The sequence below is a fragment of the Anneissia japonica genome, unplaced genomic scaffold (assembly GCF_011630105.1).
Source record: "Anneissia japonica isolate Jap-2015-1 unplaced genomic scaffold, ASM1163010v1 scaffold288288_len553704_cov182, whole genome shotgun sequence".
In the NCBI taxonomy this organism is placed as follows: domain Eukaryota; kingdom Metazoa; phylum Echinodermata; class Crinoidea; order Comatulida; family Comatulidae; genus Anneissia; species Anneissia japonica.
In genome coordinates, this window is record NW_022702993.1 from 435395 (window position 1) to 451358 (window position 15964).

The 15964-nt window shown below is 36.3% G+C and overlaps 3 protein-coding genes across 10 annotated transcripts in view; 1 reads left to right on the forward strand and 2 right to left on the reverse strand.

Annotated features, from left to right (window-relative positions):
- Window positions 1–2887, reverse strand: part of LOC117104196 (sorting nexin-19-like) — a 24814-nt gene extending 21927 nt beyond the window's left edge. For all 3 annotated transcript variants that reach the window (XM_033244900.1, XM_033244902.1, XM_033244901.1), the window contains exon 1: window positions 406–2887. In XM_033244900.1, the coding sequence (XP_033100791.1) occupies window positions 406–2694 (2289 nt within the window). In that variant the 5' untranslated portion in view covers window positions 2695–2887. The remainder of the gene's footprint in view (window positions 1–405) is intronic.
- LOC117104197 (methyltransferase N6AMT1-like) lies at window positions 2590–8341 on the forward strand. 6 transcript variants are annotated; one of them, XM_033244906.1, is made up of 6 exons: window positions 2590–2706; window positions 5015–5151; window positions 6270–6356; window positions 6878–7052; window positions 7137–7278; window positions 8091–8341. In XM_033244906.1, the coding sequence occupies exons 2-6, from the start codon at window positions 5024–5026 to the stop codon at window positions 8198–8200; spliced, it is 642 nt and encodes a 213-aa protein (XP_033100797.1). In that variant the 5' UTR covers window positions 2590–2706; window positions 5015–5023; the 3' UTR covers window positions 8201–8341. The 6 variants fall into 6 exon arrangements, 5 of the variants coding, with proteins under 5 accessions (XP_033100797.1, XP_033100794.1, XP_033100796.1 ...); XR_004444711.1 differs by lacking the exons at window positions 2590–2706; window positions 8091–8341 and adding exons at window positions 2961–3083; window positions 7435–8026 and having other exon boundaries at window positions 7137–7385; XM_033244903.1 differs by lacking the exon at window positions 2590–2706 and adding an exon at window positions 2961–3083.
- On the reverse strand, window positions 8264–15947 carry LOC117104202 (nucleoporin NUP42-like). The gene is made up of 7 exons (XM_033244913.1): window positions 15720–15947; window positions 12607–12940; window positions 12386–12480; window positions 11958–12034; window positions 10418–10504; window positions 9560–9624; window positions 8264–8426 (listed from the first exon to the last, which is right to left on the reverse strand). Exons 1-7 carry the CDS (start codon window positions 15796–15798, stop codon window positions 8264–8266), a joined length of 900 nt encoding a protein of 299 aa, XP_033100804.1. The 5' UTR covers window positions 15799–15947.
- Between the last annotated feature and the right edge of the window lie 17 nt (window positions 15948–15964).

Consider the following 15964-nt stretch of genomic DNA (forward strand, 5'->3'; position numbering starts at 1 on the left):
GTTTGGTTGCTTTTGTAGGCCTCGGGTCAGATGTTAAACTAATTCCATGGTCGACATACAATACGACACAGTTGAATATGCTGCAGATAATTAGCATTGGAATGTACCTTACAATACCACCTTTGTCCAAATGTGTATTTCACTTTCAACACAAAAAGAGATAAAAGAGATCTCCATGTCCTAATGGCTAGACAGTACTGGAAACATAGGATTCAGAAAAAGCTGATAGTGATAGGCAGAGAGGTGGGTTGATACTAAGCTTTTGGTTGTCCATTTAAAAAGCATACTTTTCTGTAAAGTATTTATTAACACCTTCGGTACAATATTATTAAAGCAAAATTTTCTATAGTTCTGCAGGTTTAATATTGATAAGATTATAAAAAAATTCAATCAATGTGTATTTACCTTTATACAATATAAAGTGTAATCCTTACTGATATTTCTCTGGTCTTTCATGGTCTCAGTATCTATAATTAGCATACTTTGAATCCACACACTGCGTTCCTTTTCGATATCAGAATATTGGTCTGTCACGCCTTCCAACACTGCCAGAGTCTTGCTACGAGACAAACCATACTTAGCACGTTTATCAGCTGCTGTCTCCCGTGCTGACTTTGAATCGTCGTCAGCCTGATGATGGCTTACAGCTAGAGAATTACAATGCTTAAGACCCTCCTTTTGTTTTACATCCTTGTGTCGAGTTTTTGACACTGATGGTGCCTTCTTTTCCTGTTCATTCAAAAAATCATGTCCCCAATTTGACTGGTCGTCACCTTCTGGAAGCACCAAACCATTCAAAGATTCAACTTTTTCAGATGGTTTATTCTCATTTGTAACCAGATCATTTTCATCCAGTAAATCATCTTCAAATGAAGTTTTCCATTGTTTGATGTTCTCAATGATGTTGGTGAAAACACCATCTTCCTCATCTATTTTTTCTGCTGGGTTAGCTTCCATTGATGGCAGCTTTGACAGAGCTGTGTCCATCATGCCATGCAGCATTTTCAGAGTATCTGATGCAAATCCTTCATGAGGCCTACCATACATAATTAATTGATCATCCTGGGTACCAGAAATGCCTATTCTACCTGGATCTTTAGGAATGACAAACACATCCTGAACATTCTCCTCTCCTTCCAAAAACCAGAGTTCATCATCTCCCTCTTCAACTGGGATGCTCTGAAAACTGACTAGAGAAGTGAGACTTGCCCTTCTTTTGAGAGACACACTTGGTGCCATTTCTGTCATAGGAACAACATAACTATTTTCACTTTTGATATTTGCTTTAAAAGTTGATTTTACTGGTGGTAGTGATATAACAGGAGATGATTTAGAACGATATAATGCTGGTTTTGTTGGTGAACTGGGAAAACCTTGCTGGCTTATTGCAGAAAGAGAATTTTGTTGTTTTGGATTAATCCAATCCAAAGACTTTGGTCTACTAGCAATTTGGGAGGTCTGCAAAACTTTCTGATCATCAGAATCAGAACTGTAATTATCTCTTAATTCCTCTCCTTTTAATTCCTGGTCATTGTCTCCATCTACTAGTGGTATATTAGAAGTGTTTTGTTTTTTGGCTACAAACTGGTTACTAAGATTTTTGCACTCTTTCAAATCTTTCGAGCTTTTATGTTTTACTTCTGTTTGAACGCTTCTTTCATCAAATGATTCTGGTAGTCCTCCTACTAAATAAAGTAAGTCAGATGACATTGACACATTATCATTAAGGACTAACAGAATAATCTCATTCAAAGTATTAGGATCACTTAATAAATCGGTTAAACTTATAAAAACATTGCATGTTAAAATTTCCTGGAGTAATAAATTCCCTGTATAGCACCTGTAAACATGACTAGGTAAAAGGCACCACATCAACACATTAGTTACTTGACGTATATAATCTTCCATAAATCTTTGGTCTTGAATTGCTGGATGCAGATTAAAATGATTGGCGTAGACATCAGCAAGAGTTGAGCGACTATTCAACGGTAATTGCTTTAGTTTCAAGGAACTTGTTCGATATTGACATAGATGTTTTCGCAGTTCAAACAAAATACGATTAACAGTGGTGTATACATCAATTTTTTTGGAATAATTTGTAAATGATTTGAGCAAATATGTAATATGCACCAGAAATTCATCCGGAACCTGCTGATGCAGACTCAGAGATGTATACCATGATAAAATGAAGTCATTAAAAATGTGATTTCTAAAACGTATTTCTTCATTTGGCAGAGAACAAAGCTGTTTTAAATTTTCAGAATGCGTGTCACATAGTTGTTTTTGATATGAGGATTCAGAGTGCCTTTCGTATGTGTCTGTCTGAATTTTTCTCGTCCTACCACGTTCAGCAGCACCCGGTGACTGATCGGTATTTATTTTCCAATGGAGCCATTGCATTTGAAGTTCAGGTAATTGTTGGAAGTAAAAGTTACACACAAAATAAACATATTTCAGAAGCCTATTTGATGGCTGAAAAGAATTGCTTTCGTTTAAAGTTTTGGCGATAGCGAGTGCAGACAGAATCGACAAGAAATAAACAGTCAGCAAACCGGGTAGCGTTGCTACACAGCTCAGCAGAAAGACTAGGCCCGACAAAACAAATGCTCTGTGCAGAGTTGTCAGCTGCTGCCAATGCGTTGTCAACCTTTGACAGTACTGATCGAAGAGTTTGTAGAGCTTATTATACGCCATGTTTAATAGTATGTAAGTAATTAGTAATATGTAGTTTTCTTCTTTCCATCTTCTCGGAAAAGGTTGTCAAACTTACTGGAGTTTTGTGTTATGTTATTCCATCACCAATCTATTATCGTAGGCCTAGCCTAGCTAATCCCTTCGTTTATCCTCAACCACCTCAGCTCACAGCAGCAAGGTGCGATTGCCTCTCGTAAATGAGTGTGTTGACGCATGACTAAATGGCTACCAGCATTTGTCGTCCAATCATAAACACGCACCATGACCTCATTTTGACCCTAATTTTTTGTAAACTTTCAAGTCTACAAACACTTATTATAATTTGGCGACAGTTCTGCTGAGCGAAGGACAAGGCTAGGGAAACGTTTGTGATGGATAAACATTTCTAGGTTAGGCTAGGTAGCAATGCAATCAGTAATATCCGGATTTAAAACTCATGTTTGTTGAACGATTCCATCGCCTAGGCCTACATTCTACATTCTTCCATAGCTAGGCCTAGGGCCCTAGACCCTAGAAGGCATTATGCCTAGCCTACTAGTACTAAGTAGTAGGGCTTACCTCACTGAAATGGTGAGCATGTTGTGTGACTACTAGGCTAGGCGACGCCTGGAATAGATGGTCACATTATCACCGTTTTCACGAAGACACAAACTTCAGAAATCATATTTTTTCATTTTTTTTTTCTTTCACATTTTGATTTAGCCTATAGGCTATACTATAGTAAACTTTACCTTTTCATCTAATTTTTAAGAGTGGAACTAGGCCTACACTAATTAGCTTATTAAGCTAATTAGCCGTTTCGCACAAACCGAGCAAAATTGATTTTTCGTTTTCATGAACAGACACTTTCATTGGGTTATTAAAAGACGCGCATGCGGCATTGCAATTGTTGTGATCTCTAGGATAAGGCCTAGCTTGGCTTAGATTTCCCTAGCTTACCTAGGCATACTGGTACCCTTCTTGCAGTATAACTTGGGATAAGTTATACATGTGCACCAAATGTGGAATTATTGGTAAAAACATAGTGATTAAACAGAATAAGCCAAGATTGTAGGCCTGTTTTCACCCTTGACTACAGTGGTTAACACGTAGCTAAAATACAGTTTGTGCCTTAACAACGGGTGCGCGTACTGTTTTCACGAAGGGACACAAACTTCACTCTACGTGTAAACAACATATTATGCTGTGTTTATTCTGATCATTTTCACGAACAGATACAAACTTTTCACGCTAATTAACAGGTTAATTAAAGTTAAGAAAAGAAAAATAAATTACACATTTGGATTGTTTAATGCTTTATCTTTAAACATGTAAAAAAATATTCAAAATTCTGTTGTCTTGATAGTGAAATTTACGGGTTTGTGAAGTAGTCCACTTCAAATCCGTTTTTCTCAAAACGTTGTTTTCATCAAAATTGAAGTTTGTGTCTCTTCATGAAAACAGTGACAACATATTGTCTTGGTAAAGTTGGTGGTCGATCGTGTAGGCCTCTCTCTCTAACCTAGATAGGACTAGACCTTTTCGATCGTTAGTCCAGATTTGAATTGATATAAATAATTACCTGCCTGCCCTAGCTTCAGGGCTAGACATTTAAACCTATTTTAAATTCTGGCAAAATATATAATGATTAATATAAGGTGCAATTTCTTTTTCTGTAGTTTTAAAAACTTCTTATAAGTTCCATGGAGATACTTTATTAAAAAGGGCAGGGTAGGGGGTCTGTTTTTTGATAAGTCTGCTACCCTTCCTTCAATGGAATACGCTTGCTACATCTTCAGCCTCCTTCCCAAATGTAAGCTTGCTCACCTCTCGTGCATAAATTTGTATTTTTTCAAGCATGTTTGCCTCTTCCTCACACAGGCTCTTCCTAAACTTCAATTCCGAATGAATACGACATTCACACATTTTAGACACCACTCTAAAATAGTAAATTTTGTTCAACATTGGACGAATTGTAAGGACTATAAACCGTAGGCCCAGAGTATAAATGGCTCGTGTGCACTATAAAAAACCCAGTACATCCTTCGAGACGAGTAGGGGATACCCCGGTGTACTGGAACAGGCAGCCCCTGTGGTGGATGACGGGAGTTGCTGGTACCGGGTTACCGGGTAGAACAGACACGAAGGGACCCTGAGGGGCGAAGAAAGTCATTGGTCGAGTTCCTAGTCCACATATTAAGCGCCCTGAGCATCTTACATTAGATGGATATGTGCGCTATATAAAACTACACTATTATTTTTATTATTATTGACACTGCCTTCTTGTTCCGTCGCACATCCAGTTTCACTTCCTTGAGTCTCTACCATTTTTTTATCATAGATTTTTGTGATGTTTAAAACACCAGATATTTCTCACCTAAAAGCTGAAGATTATGATCATGTATATGAGCCAGCAGAGGATACCTTCTTGCTCCTGGATGCACTGGAAAAGGACAATGCTTTCATCCAGAAGACCAGGTAAGGCAAGAATTTTTTTATTCTTTGTTTCACATACTTATTTTTTAAAGATCAGAGGAGGAGGGCGAAATAAAGATAAAAATAAAATTGTTTTCTTACTTAGCAAATTGTTTTGCCAAAAACATCCAGACGGAGGAGAAAATAAAAATAATGTTTTATTGGTGAATGTAAAATAAGACGGGTAAATGCTTCAAATTTATATAATTAGGAAGAATCATATTTTATCTTTGGAGATTTCAAGACAGGGGAGGGCGTAATAAATAAAGAAAAACTTTTATTTTTTTCTAAAATTTCCATTTTCTGGTGGTAGCGCGTGCGCTAATTCTCCAAAAATAAAATTTTATTTTTATTTGAAATCATTAATAGTTGCAGTCGGCAGGTTCGCCAAACAAGGTATAAAGAGGCTCATCTAAGTTGTTCCAGATAGTGTCTAAGGAAAGACTTTTTTTATACATGTTTAGCCTTGTTCGCACTGGATTTAAAAAATGGTAAATTTAACCAGGATAACTTTAACCAAAGTAACTTTAACAAAGTCATGGGTACATTTCACCATTGTTCGCACTTGGATTATTCACGCGGATAGTTTTACCATAGTTTTACCAAGATTTAACCTTGTGTATAAAAAATATTATTGAGGGCGCTAGTTTGTGACTTCAACTTCCGGTTTTGTTCTAGCGGTTTCAACATGGAAGAAGTTTTAACTGTGTTGCACATTCGGATTGGACTTCTTGACCAGCGTGGTTAGTTTAACCGAGACCGTGGTAAGTTTTACTGGGCAGGCTGAGGTCGGTAAAATTAACCATTCGGCTTGGTTAATTTAACCCTGAGGGAATTGTAACCGACGTTCGGATTGGATTTTTTTTTGTCAATTTATCCAGTGACTCGGTTAATTTGACCAAATTAAGTCCAGTGCGATAGGGGCTTTTAGCAAACCCGTCGCCCGCCAATAGTGATGATTTCAAATAAAAATTAAATTTTATTTTTGGCCAATTAGTGCATCCACTGCCATGAAAAAATTGAAATTTCAGCTTACAGCAAATGTTTGTTTTCTTTTGCCGCTTCAAAACTATGGAACTCTCTTGCCACCTAACTTCGTTAACTGCACTTTATTTCAATAGACCTACTCTGTGTGTAGAAGTGGGGTGTGGTTCTGGAACTGTTACGACGTTTCTTTCAAAATTGCTTGGCAACTCAGCACAATGTATGTAAGTAATGGAAATAATTTATTTTATAAAACAATACAGTATCAATATTAATATAATTGTTGAAGTTGAATTCGCAACACAAAATTTGCTTGCTCATTTAATTTTCAGTTGATTATTCAACCTTTTCAGTGTACTGTTCGAGGTTGTTAAATCAATTAATATTAACAATTGTTATTTATGCTTGAATCTTATATCGGATAAAACGATTGCTTACTAAAGAGTGAAAACCATTTAAAATCAATTTTATTTTTGTCTGAACTTTTGAAACTTATAAAAATGATTTTCTATTTGTCACTACAGTATGTTAGTTTTTAAATTTAATACTTTCATCCATTCTTATACCTACTAATATCAGTACAGTAATATAAATATTGAAATATAAACTATCACACAGAAATTATATTATAACTTTATATAAAATTATATACAGTACCATTCATTCTTTAAAAACAGATGAAATTTATACAGTATTATCAAGTTTTATATATTACGGTACTACTATTTTTTCCCCTTTCCCTAAGAGGGACTGACTTGAATGGATTTGCTACCAGCACAACAAAGAGGACTGCCATCCAGAATTCAGCATCTGTGGAGATTGTCCAGATGGATCTCGTTAATTCCTTTCTACCAAGGCTTTGTGGCCAAGTTGACTTGATTCTGTTTAATCCACCTTATGTTGTCACCCCCTCTGAGGAGGTTTGTATCTTTTTAACTACTGAATAATTTTTACATTGAAAAACTGTGGAGCTATGATTTAATTATCATTACTCTTGCTTTTAGGTTGGTGTTGGTGGCATCACAGCTTCGTGGGCTGGTGGCATCCATGGTATGGAAGTTACAAATCGATTCCTTCCAATTGTGCCCAAACTTCTTTCTCAAGAGGGTGCATTTTACTTGGTTGCAATTAAAGAGAATAAAATTGGTAATGCTTTCTAATAATACAGTCAAAATTGTTTCAAATTCAACATTTTCATAACAGTTTTTTTGTAAAGACAATACTCTATGCATTATAAGATGATAAAGCCAGTGGTGGCTCCAGGCTTTGCCTGACTGCTGGGTACAGCTTGGCAAGGCTATGCTGTCTGATGTGGGGTCCAGCAAACTACAAAACCCAAGTAGCTAAGCCTCTGGAGCTAAAAAAAAAAAAACTGGGCAATTTTAGGCCCTATTAAAAAAAATCCTTTATTTCCGTTTTTGGTCTGATAATTTAAAAAAGCATTTATGAATTGTGTACAACATTAAAAGAACAGGCCCCTACTATAGGTTAAAGAAAAATTCAAACTACAGTACTCTACTATGTTCTTGAATTGTCCATCCTATGGGGAAGCCTATGTGAATCCCATACTTTTTCTGCTCCTAAACTTATAAATATATATATTTAATATGAGCATAACAGGTTTTGTTATTTTAAATTTGGATTTTTTACCTCCTTTGAAATATGTAAATACATAGGTAAAAGTTAGTTATTTTGTATACATAACATGTATTAAACTGTGGAGGTGTTTAGTTCAGTTATATAACTCCATGATAAAAGCATCTTCGTATTACAGTTAAACTTGCCTAAAAGCCGGCTTTGCCCAAGTCGAATAATTTCTAAGTCGATCTAATTTTACATGCCGAATCATGTTTTTCATTATATAACAATCTGTAAGTCAAATTTTATCCAAGTCAAACAATATTTCAATGGCATTTTGAATTTGACTTAGGCAAGTTCAATTGTATTTATATTTTCAGGAAATATTGAAGAGCAGATGTTGTCTTGTGGTCTTATCATGGAGAAGATCTTAGAAAGAAAAGCAGGATCTGAAAGATTGGCCATTCTGAAGTTTACAAGAATAACCTGAACAAATTTAAAATCAAGGAAGGCTACATACAGTATTCTGCAGAGACGTAGAACAGGGCAAGTGTCAGAGGCGCCGAACTGAGAAGGCACCAAAATAAGGCTGAACAAAAATTATATAGGGCTTCCAAGTAGGACCTTTTTGGTGGAGTCCTCCAGTCAATAGATTGGTAGCACTAGAGCCAAATGTGCTAGATGTACCTCCACTAGATCCAAAACTAGACGTTCCACTACAAAAAAAAAAAAAAAACCCCACCAAAATATCATTTGGAATTCACCCCTGATGGTAATGCCATACAAAAACTATTACAGAAATTGTTTATAAAGACTTGAGAATATTGATACATAATTAACACAATAAAAGTAAATTTTGTTAGTTTGTGAAAACAAAAAAAGCGCATTAAAATAAACACGTACTGTATTGGTTTTCAAGCACTTTACCACACAAAAGGTCAGACAACAGCAGCACATATTTTGAAACGTATTTTGCTTTCACGATCTACTTTCATTGTGTTAGTTTGTGATATGAGCGACGATTTGTTGCCTGCACTGAGATTCAAGAAATTTATAGAAACTTTTTTATAGAAATTTTAAGGACCTGCATATAGTTATCTGTTGAATAAAGGTAACATTTTCAATATAATATCACTTTTTTTACGTCTGTTTAGTGATGATCACATTGGACACTTATTTTATATTTACTTTATAAATATAATAAACCCATCTCTCTTGCTCCTCATGAAGAATTGAAACATATGGGTTGCTAGATAATTTAATATTGTTCAACAGGTACTAAAATAATATAGATTATTATTGTTAGTAGTAGCACCACCACCACTTGGAAACCAAAGTGGACAAAGAAGAACAAAAGAACAGTGGTACAAGATGGCAGAGATACAATTGAGTCTTATGCCGCCATAGAATTCCAGCTGCTTCATCAATGCAGGGGTCCACGTCGTCCACAAGTCGCTGGAGTCTCCTGTAAATCTAGATGGCCTCCCGAAAGGAAGGACAAATCGGGAAAATAACCCATCTCCTTCAAATTCATTATATATTTGAACATTTGTAATACTTAATAAGTTTATTATCAATTGTCTCATGGAAATCAGTGCCAATGGATATCACTGTGCTAAGTATAAGTAAAATTGAATGTGTTAAGAAAGCCCATTCAAACAGATTTCCTGGAAATGACTTCTTCCAAATTGGGATCCATTTCAATGCAGGCCTCAAATTGGTACAGTCAGGTCCTTTTCTTCCAAATTGGGATCCATCTCAATGTGGGCCTCAAATTGGTATAGTACAAGTCCTTTTGTCTTAAGTAAATTCAATTCAATGAATTATTTGTAATAATGACTGTACATACCTTGATGAACTGAATGACGACGAAGATATAGGACTAGGAGCGTAGATTACCGTACAAATTTCAATCTGGGAGATAAAAAAAAATATGTAAAAAACAATATAGTGACAGTGAAAATGTAATATTACTATAATACAAACAATTAATAATACTATCATACTGCATACACAGTTTCTAGGCATCTGATTGGTTAAAAGCAGGTAATAACTTAAACGATCGCACCTATGACGTACCTTGAATGATAGTTCATAAATTTCCCGAGGAAAAAAGCAGTCATGTGAAATGATAGTAGTTTTTGCCCCGTCATGATGTAATCTCTAGCCCCAATTATTAGGTTGCTATGTAATTTATGACACCAACCTATATGATGCTGAGAAATTGGCCTTTCTACTGCCTACGTCTAGCTAGGAAGTAAGCCTAGGCCTACTTGGTTGGTACTCTCTTCATTCAGGTATTTTAGGCCTTGTACAATCTACAAGGTATGTATGAATTAAATAAAACAAATATTGACTGCTTTAGATTTGGGGAACAGTGATCTATAGCCCCTTAATGATGTGGAGACCGTAGCCTACTATCTTCCATCGGGCCTATTTGTATACCATATCCCCCATATCACTATCATTATTATCACCATCAAACTATCATTATTATAACTGGCAACGATGAGAACGCTTAATTTTGTGTTGGCAAACCAAAAACTGTAGAAAGCACACACATTGTGGACCAAATAGAGTCTCCCCCTAATAGGGGTGTCCACTGAACAGTGATGAAATAATACTATAACATTTTTTTTCTCGCTTTGTGGCCAAAAAAGTGTCCCCTTAATAGTGGTGTATGAATGCCACCAAACTGTTCACCTACCAGACCTGCTTTTGTATCTTGTGAGGGTTGCATTAATTCATTTCTTTTCTGAGCCACTGTATTTCCTAAGTCAGCAAATACTTTTTTCTGTAAAAATGGAAATAAAGCATTTAGTTTTAAAAAAAGATTATGAAAAATGATTACCTATCGTATATATATGATTCATAATTATGAATAATAATAATTACAATATAGAATACAATTATTTTTTAATGGAATAAACTGGAAATCCTTTATCAACAACCATAACAAATCTCAAAATTGTTATCAAAACATTGAACGACAATCTTTAATGTTTTGATAACATTAAAGATCGACAACTTTTAATGTTATCAAAACATTAAATATTGTCAATCATCATACAGGACCATTATCACTCTCACCAACTATCATCATAAATGTCACCAACTGTCATCATAAGTTTCAACCCTTGTCATCTTCAAATTCATCACAACCATCAATTCATGCATCGTCAGCTGTTGTATTTAAACATAGAAGTTGTTTATATGTAATACTTTTACAGCTAGCTGGTGGTCTTCATTCTGATCTTCAGCATATCAAACAGCTTACCGGTTCCTCTGGTATAAGCCCACCACCTCAACTTTGGGAGTAGGCCCAGGGAAAAACAAAGCAAAATAAGGGTAATAATTTCACTTGGCATCCAAATCAAACAAACTAATCTACCAATAAAATCACCTGCTAGTTAAGATATAAGTTAAGTATGTTCACAAATTTGATTTTAAATTGATTTTGTTTTGTAGTACAGTATTACAATGAATATCACATAGGCTAGCCTAGGCCTGGGCCTAAGCCATGTCTAACCACTTATAAAAATGCAGAAAAAAGACCCAAAACAAATTAGAATGAAGTTATCAACCAACTAGTGCATTAAAATTATTCATATACTTACTACTTACCTATATAAAATTAAAATGTATTGCTCACAAACGCCAATATTTTTTATTTTAATACGCCTTTTCCACGGAAGTATGATTCATTTGCATGCCAAGTGAAATTAGTACCCTTTAATATTTTGCTTTGTTTTTTACCGTAATTCTCTGCTAGGCCTAGCTGTACGCCTAGCCGATACGCAGTGTGGCTAAGGAAAGTTTTGTTTTTCTGAGCATGTGCAGATTGTGCTTATCTGGCTCATTAGCATAACAATACCACACATAAGGCTAATTCAAGTTAGACGGCTTAAACCAACCAGCTTCCTATCCTGGTAACAGTAAAAGTCCTTGATCTGGATGTGGATTGCAATATCATTGATCATCATCATGTTTATCAAAAGTTGCAATCATCACCAGTAAAATTTATCAAAGATGCCTGCAGCCCTAGCTAAGGCTTCTATGTCCTTCCTCTAAGCCCCGCCCCTTGGATATTCTTGCTAAGGTCCCACTTTTGGATATCTCTGGATCCCCTCCTAGAGCTCATAGCTGCTATGATGCCACTGCCATTATTCTTATTAACCTCACAACCATTATAGTTATCATCATTGACATGTCAACTGTGTCATCATCTGTTTTTTTCTGAAACTTACATATTGTTCATAAGTGTTGTTTTTTACTGCTAGGTAAGCTTCATGCCTGAACTCCTCAAATGATGTGTCTTCAAAACCTTTACAACAATAGCAATATGTTCAATATATATGGCAATAATAATCATTATGAAAACAACTAAAGAAAAATAAGGTAAAAAATTGAAGTGTTTAATAAAATGGTTGCTATTTATATTACTCTGCTAATTAAAATGATCTGTTTGTTAAATTGGATGAACATTTTTTGTGACGATTACTAGTTTCAATTTCACAAAAATATAGATACATCTTTCAGGATTATAGACGAATTAAAAAAAAAAAAAAACAAAAAAAAACAGTAAAAACAGTATAGTATTAGATTAAAGGATTTAAATGTCACTGCCGAGCACTTAGAAATAATAATTATATATTTTCAAAAGCACAAAATTTACCTGGAAAATTTGCATGAGCTTTGGTTGCTTTATAGCAAGAAAAAGGCCACATATTCCCCTGAACCCATTCTTCAACATCTTTCTTAATAAAATCTCTATGAAGAAAAAACATAATTCATCTAAATTAAATTGTTTGAACATTAACTGATTAATTTTCATGTATGAAGATGTTGATATATTTCATATAGAGTAAACAAAAGTTACATAAACAAAATACTTACAACATTTCAGTTGGAGTCAACATTTCTTCTCCAGTTCCCTGTTGGTCTAGCACAGAATAGCGATTTGAGGACCCAAATGAGCTTTTCTGGCCAAAACTTTGTGATGTAGAGGAATTAAATTCGCCTTTGTAACCCCCTCTAAAATTACTGCTTCCGCTGTATCCTCCGCTATATCCTCCTCTGCTGTATCCTCCTCCACTGTAACCCCCACCTCCATAATTTGAGCTTCCACCACCATATCCCCCTCCACCATATACACTGCTTCCTCCTCCCCCGAAACCACCCTTGCCTCCCCTGTTGCTGAATGGCACATTCCTATTGTAACTGTGGTGGTCTATACAAACACAAGAGAAAGCATGATAAATGTAAGAAGTCCACTTAAAGCTTGGTGATCGGTCTAGTGATTATGACACCAGGCTAGTTATCTGGAGGTCATCAGTTCGACCCCACCCGAATCACTAAGTATTTGAGAACGGTTCGAGTATAACACGTCAGGTAGGGAAACATCACTCCTAAATCCTACTGTAAGTCCACTTTAAATAAAACGGAAACTGACAATTTCATTTACTGTTAATAAAATAGCATACATACCAACTTAAAACTTTTTTTATTTGAAAAACCGGAGAATTCACTGATTAATTTCAGGAATCAGGAGTCCAAAAAATGAAATACACACCATCATGCTGGGATTCAATACTTTGACTCTTTATATAAAGTTTAAATATTGAATCCCCAGTACAATGTTTGGTGTGTATTGCTTGCCTTTTGAGTAGGTATGTATTATTCTTTCGTTTTTACAGTATTTGAGCTAACATGAATATTAATTGTTCAATAATCAGATTGGATTTATTCGGTGTAAACACCAAGGATAGCCCACGAAAGTCTAGAAGAAGACTTATTTCCAGTGGGGTCCTTCTGGTAGTGATTGGGCAGTACACCGGGAGACAATCCCCTACTCTTTTCTCAAGAGTGTACTGCGTTCTTTAACGTGCACATGGGCCATAATGCACACGGGACCAATGGCTTAAACGTCTCATCCGAAAGACGGTGCGCTATTGTAACTTGTATTTCAGCCCTCTAGCTGAAACACAAGGAGAGCAGCGATGGGAATTCAGCGCACACACAGCGGCTGCCACCAGATTAGCCGACTGAGCTAAGCTGCTCTCTCTCTCTCAGGAGTCAGATAGGCCCTACCCTGTACCATTGTCTTTATATATAATTATAATATATACGCAAGGATTCCATAGGCCTAGTCTACTGTATGCTTACGCCGAGTCGTAAGCATTAATCATAGGCTATGCTTACGTCGATCTATTTGAAGGGCGCCGCTTGCTTCGTGAGTACGAAAACATCCTATTGAGCATGTGCAAATATTTTTTTTTCTGTAGCGCGCACTTGTTGAAGTTTCAAGATGGCAGATGAAGACACTTTGCGTCTCGGTGGCACTGTCACAAGCTATGAAAAATTGACAGAAGCTGTATCGAATTGGGAGAAAGAAAATCACATAAATTTATATAAACGATCTTCACGTAGCATCGATTCTGCCAAAAAACGTGCACCTAAAAGAAACTTCAACTCCGAATTAAAATTCTATTCAATCGATTACGCCTGCATTCATGGTTCTCACCATGTTAATAATCAGAGCTAAGTTAGTACAGCCCATATTTCGTGGTACAGTTGTTGCACATCGAATCAGGTCTCTTATACACATCTAAATCAGTTAGTAGAGAAAAAGAAAGTTATTTTTTAAGAGAGTTTCCTTTCAAACATTTCAGTTGTTAAAAACCTTGGTGCTTAAACCGAAATATACTACAGTGTTTTTGTATATTAATATTTAATTGGATTGAAACTGTGTCACGCTCTCTTGTAATGATTGTATGCGTACTTGTTCATAATAGGAAAATTAAGAATTTTATAGGGACACGGATCAAGAGATGTTGGAAAGGTCGGGGTGAGGGATCGAGATAAGAGCATCCTAGGGGAAATTCTTGTTTTTGATTTCGCTTTTTAATTATGTACTGTAATGTACAGGACAATGATTTAAAATCAGAATATCACTGCAGCAGGCAGGTCATCTCCAACATTCTACACATCATACATAGATACATTGTCATTATTATTTCAGATATAGTATTGTATCAATATCAACATAAATTGGGCTAGATAGGCCTACCTAACAATGAAGTAGTACTGTATCACAATGAACAGATGGCACTCATGAGGAAAGTACAAGAACTTGGCACAGGTCAAATATTTTTACACAAGGATGATATGGAGTACTTGAGTAAAGTGAATTAAGGCAGGCTAAATAGGCAAGTGCTACAGAAACTAGGTAAGCTAGAATTGGGTCCTCGTGTGGGAATGTACTAATATGTTTGCCTCAGTTCATGACGATGCCTGTTCTTTTGGAAAACTGTGGACTAGACAAAGCAATGCCTCGACAACGTGAAAAAGTAAGCAGATCAACGAGTTGACTATTTACGTTGACTAGCAATCCGGCGTAAGCATAGCCACTATATGCCACTATATGCTTACGCCGGCCCTATGCATGCTCAGTAATAGATCGGCGTAAGCATAGCCTCGAAATAATGCTTACGCCACCCCTGCGCATGCTCAATAGATCAGCGTAAGCATAGCCTATGACTAATGCTTACAATTCGGCGTAAGCATAGACACTTCGAATTAGTATAGGCTAATAGTACTACTGACCCTCTAATATAAGTCTATCTATCTAACTATCTATGGATGGTCTAGCCTAGGCTTAATTAATTAAACAAGGCTTGATTGAGACAGAGTTACATGATGTAGCACTCTGCATGCAGTCTGGCGTATTCCGACTTGGCTAGGTAGGCTAGCTAGGCATATATTAATAGAGGCCTATTTAGCCTAAGGCCTAGCCTAGCCTAGGCCCTATGCTAGGCTAGGTAGGCCTACCTTAGCCCTGCGCCTAGGCCTACTACTACTACATACTAGGCTAGGCCTAGCCTGGGCCTACAGTACTACTAGGCCTAGGCCTAGCTAGGAGGCTAGTAGGCTAGCCTAGGTGCATAAAAAACTTTTTAATATTAATATTTTAGGCATGGAAATTATTACATCAAAGATAGTGGTCAAACCTGCGTTTCGAGTATGTTCATTCCAGCACTTATCCCCAAATTTACAGTACCCTTGCAAAAAAAATTTGCAAATAACCATGGTCACTCGCTAGGCTAGGACAGGGTGGTAGAGCCAGGCGTGAACTGGGTCAACCGGGCCTGTATGTTGATGTGTGCAATCTGCCTGTAAGCTTAGCTTCGCTAGCTAGTCTCTCATCCTCTCATCTGGACTGGAGTGGTGTCAGACAGGATGTCAGATTAGAATG

Bases quoted from the DNA above. Each gene is read 5' to 3' on its own strand.
- LOC117104197 (XM_033244906.1), top strand. From the start codon at position 5,024: ATGTTTAAAACACCAGATATTTCTCACCTAAAAGCTGAAGATTATGAT. The intron at 6,357-6,877 runs GTAAGTAATGGA...CCTTTCCCTAAG, and splicing joins GGCAACTCAGCACAATGTAT to AGGGACTGACTTGAATGGAT. The intron at 7,279-8,090 runs GTAATGCTTTCT...TTATATTTTCAG, and splicing joins AATTAAAGAGAATAAAATTG to GAAATATTGAAGAGCAGATG.
- LOC117104202 (XM_033244913.1), bottom strand. From the start codon at position 15,798: ATGGTTATTTGCAAATTTTTTTTGCAAGGGTACTGTAAATTTGGGGAT. The intron at 12,481-12,606 runs GTAAGTATTTTG...TTTTCTTCATAG, and splicing joins TTGACTCCAACTGAAATGTT to AGATTTTATTAAGAAAGATG. The intron at 8,427-9,559 runs GTATGTACAGTC...TTTTTTTTGTAG, and splicing joins TCGTCATTCAGTTCATCAAG to TGGAACGTCTAGTTTTGGAT.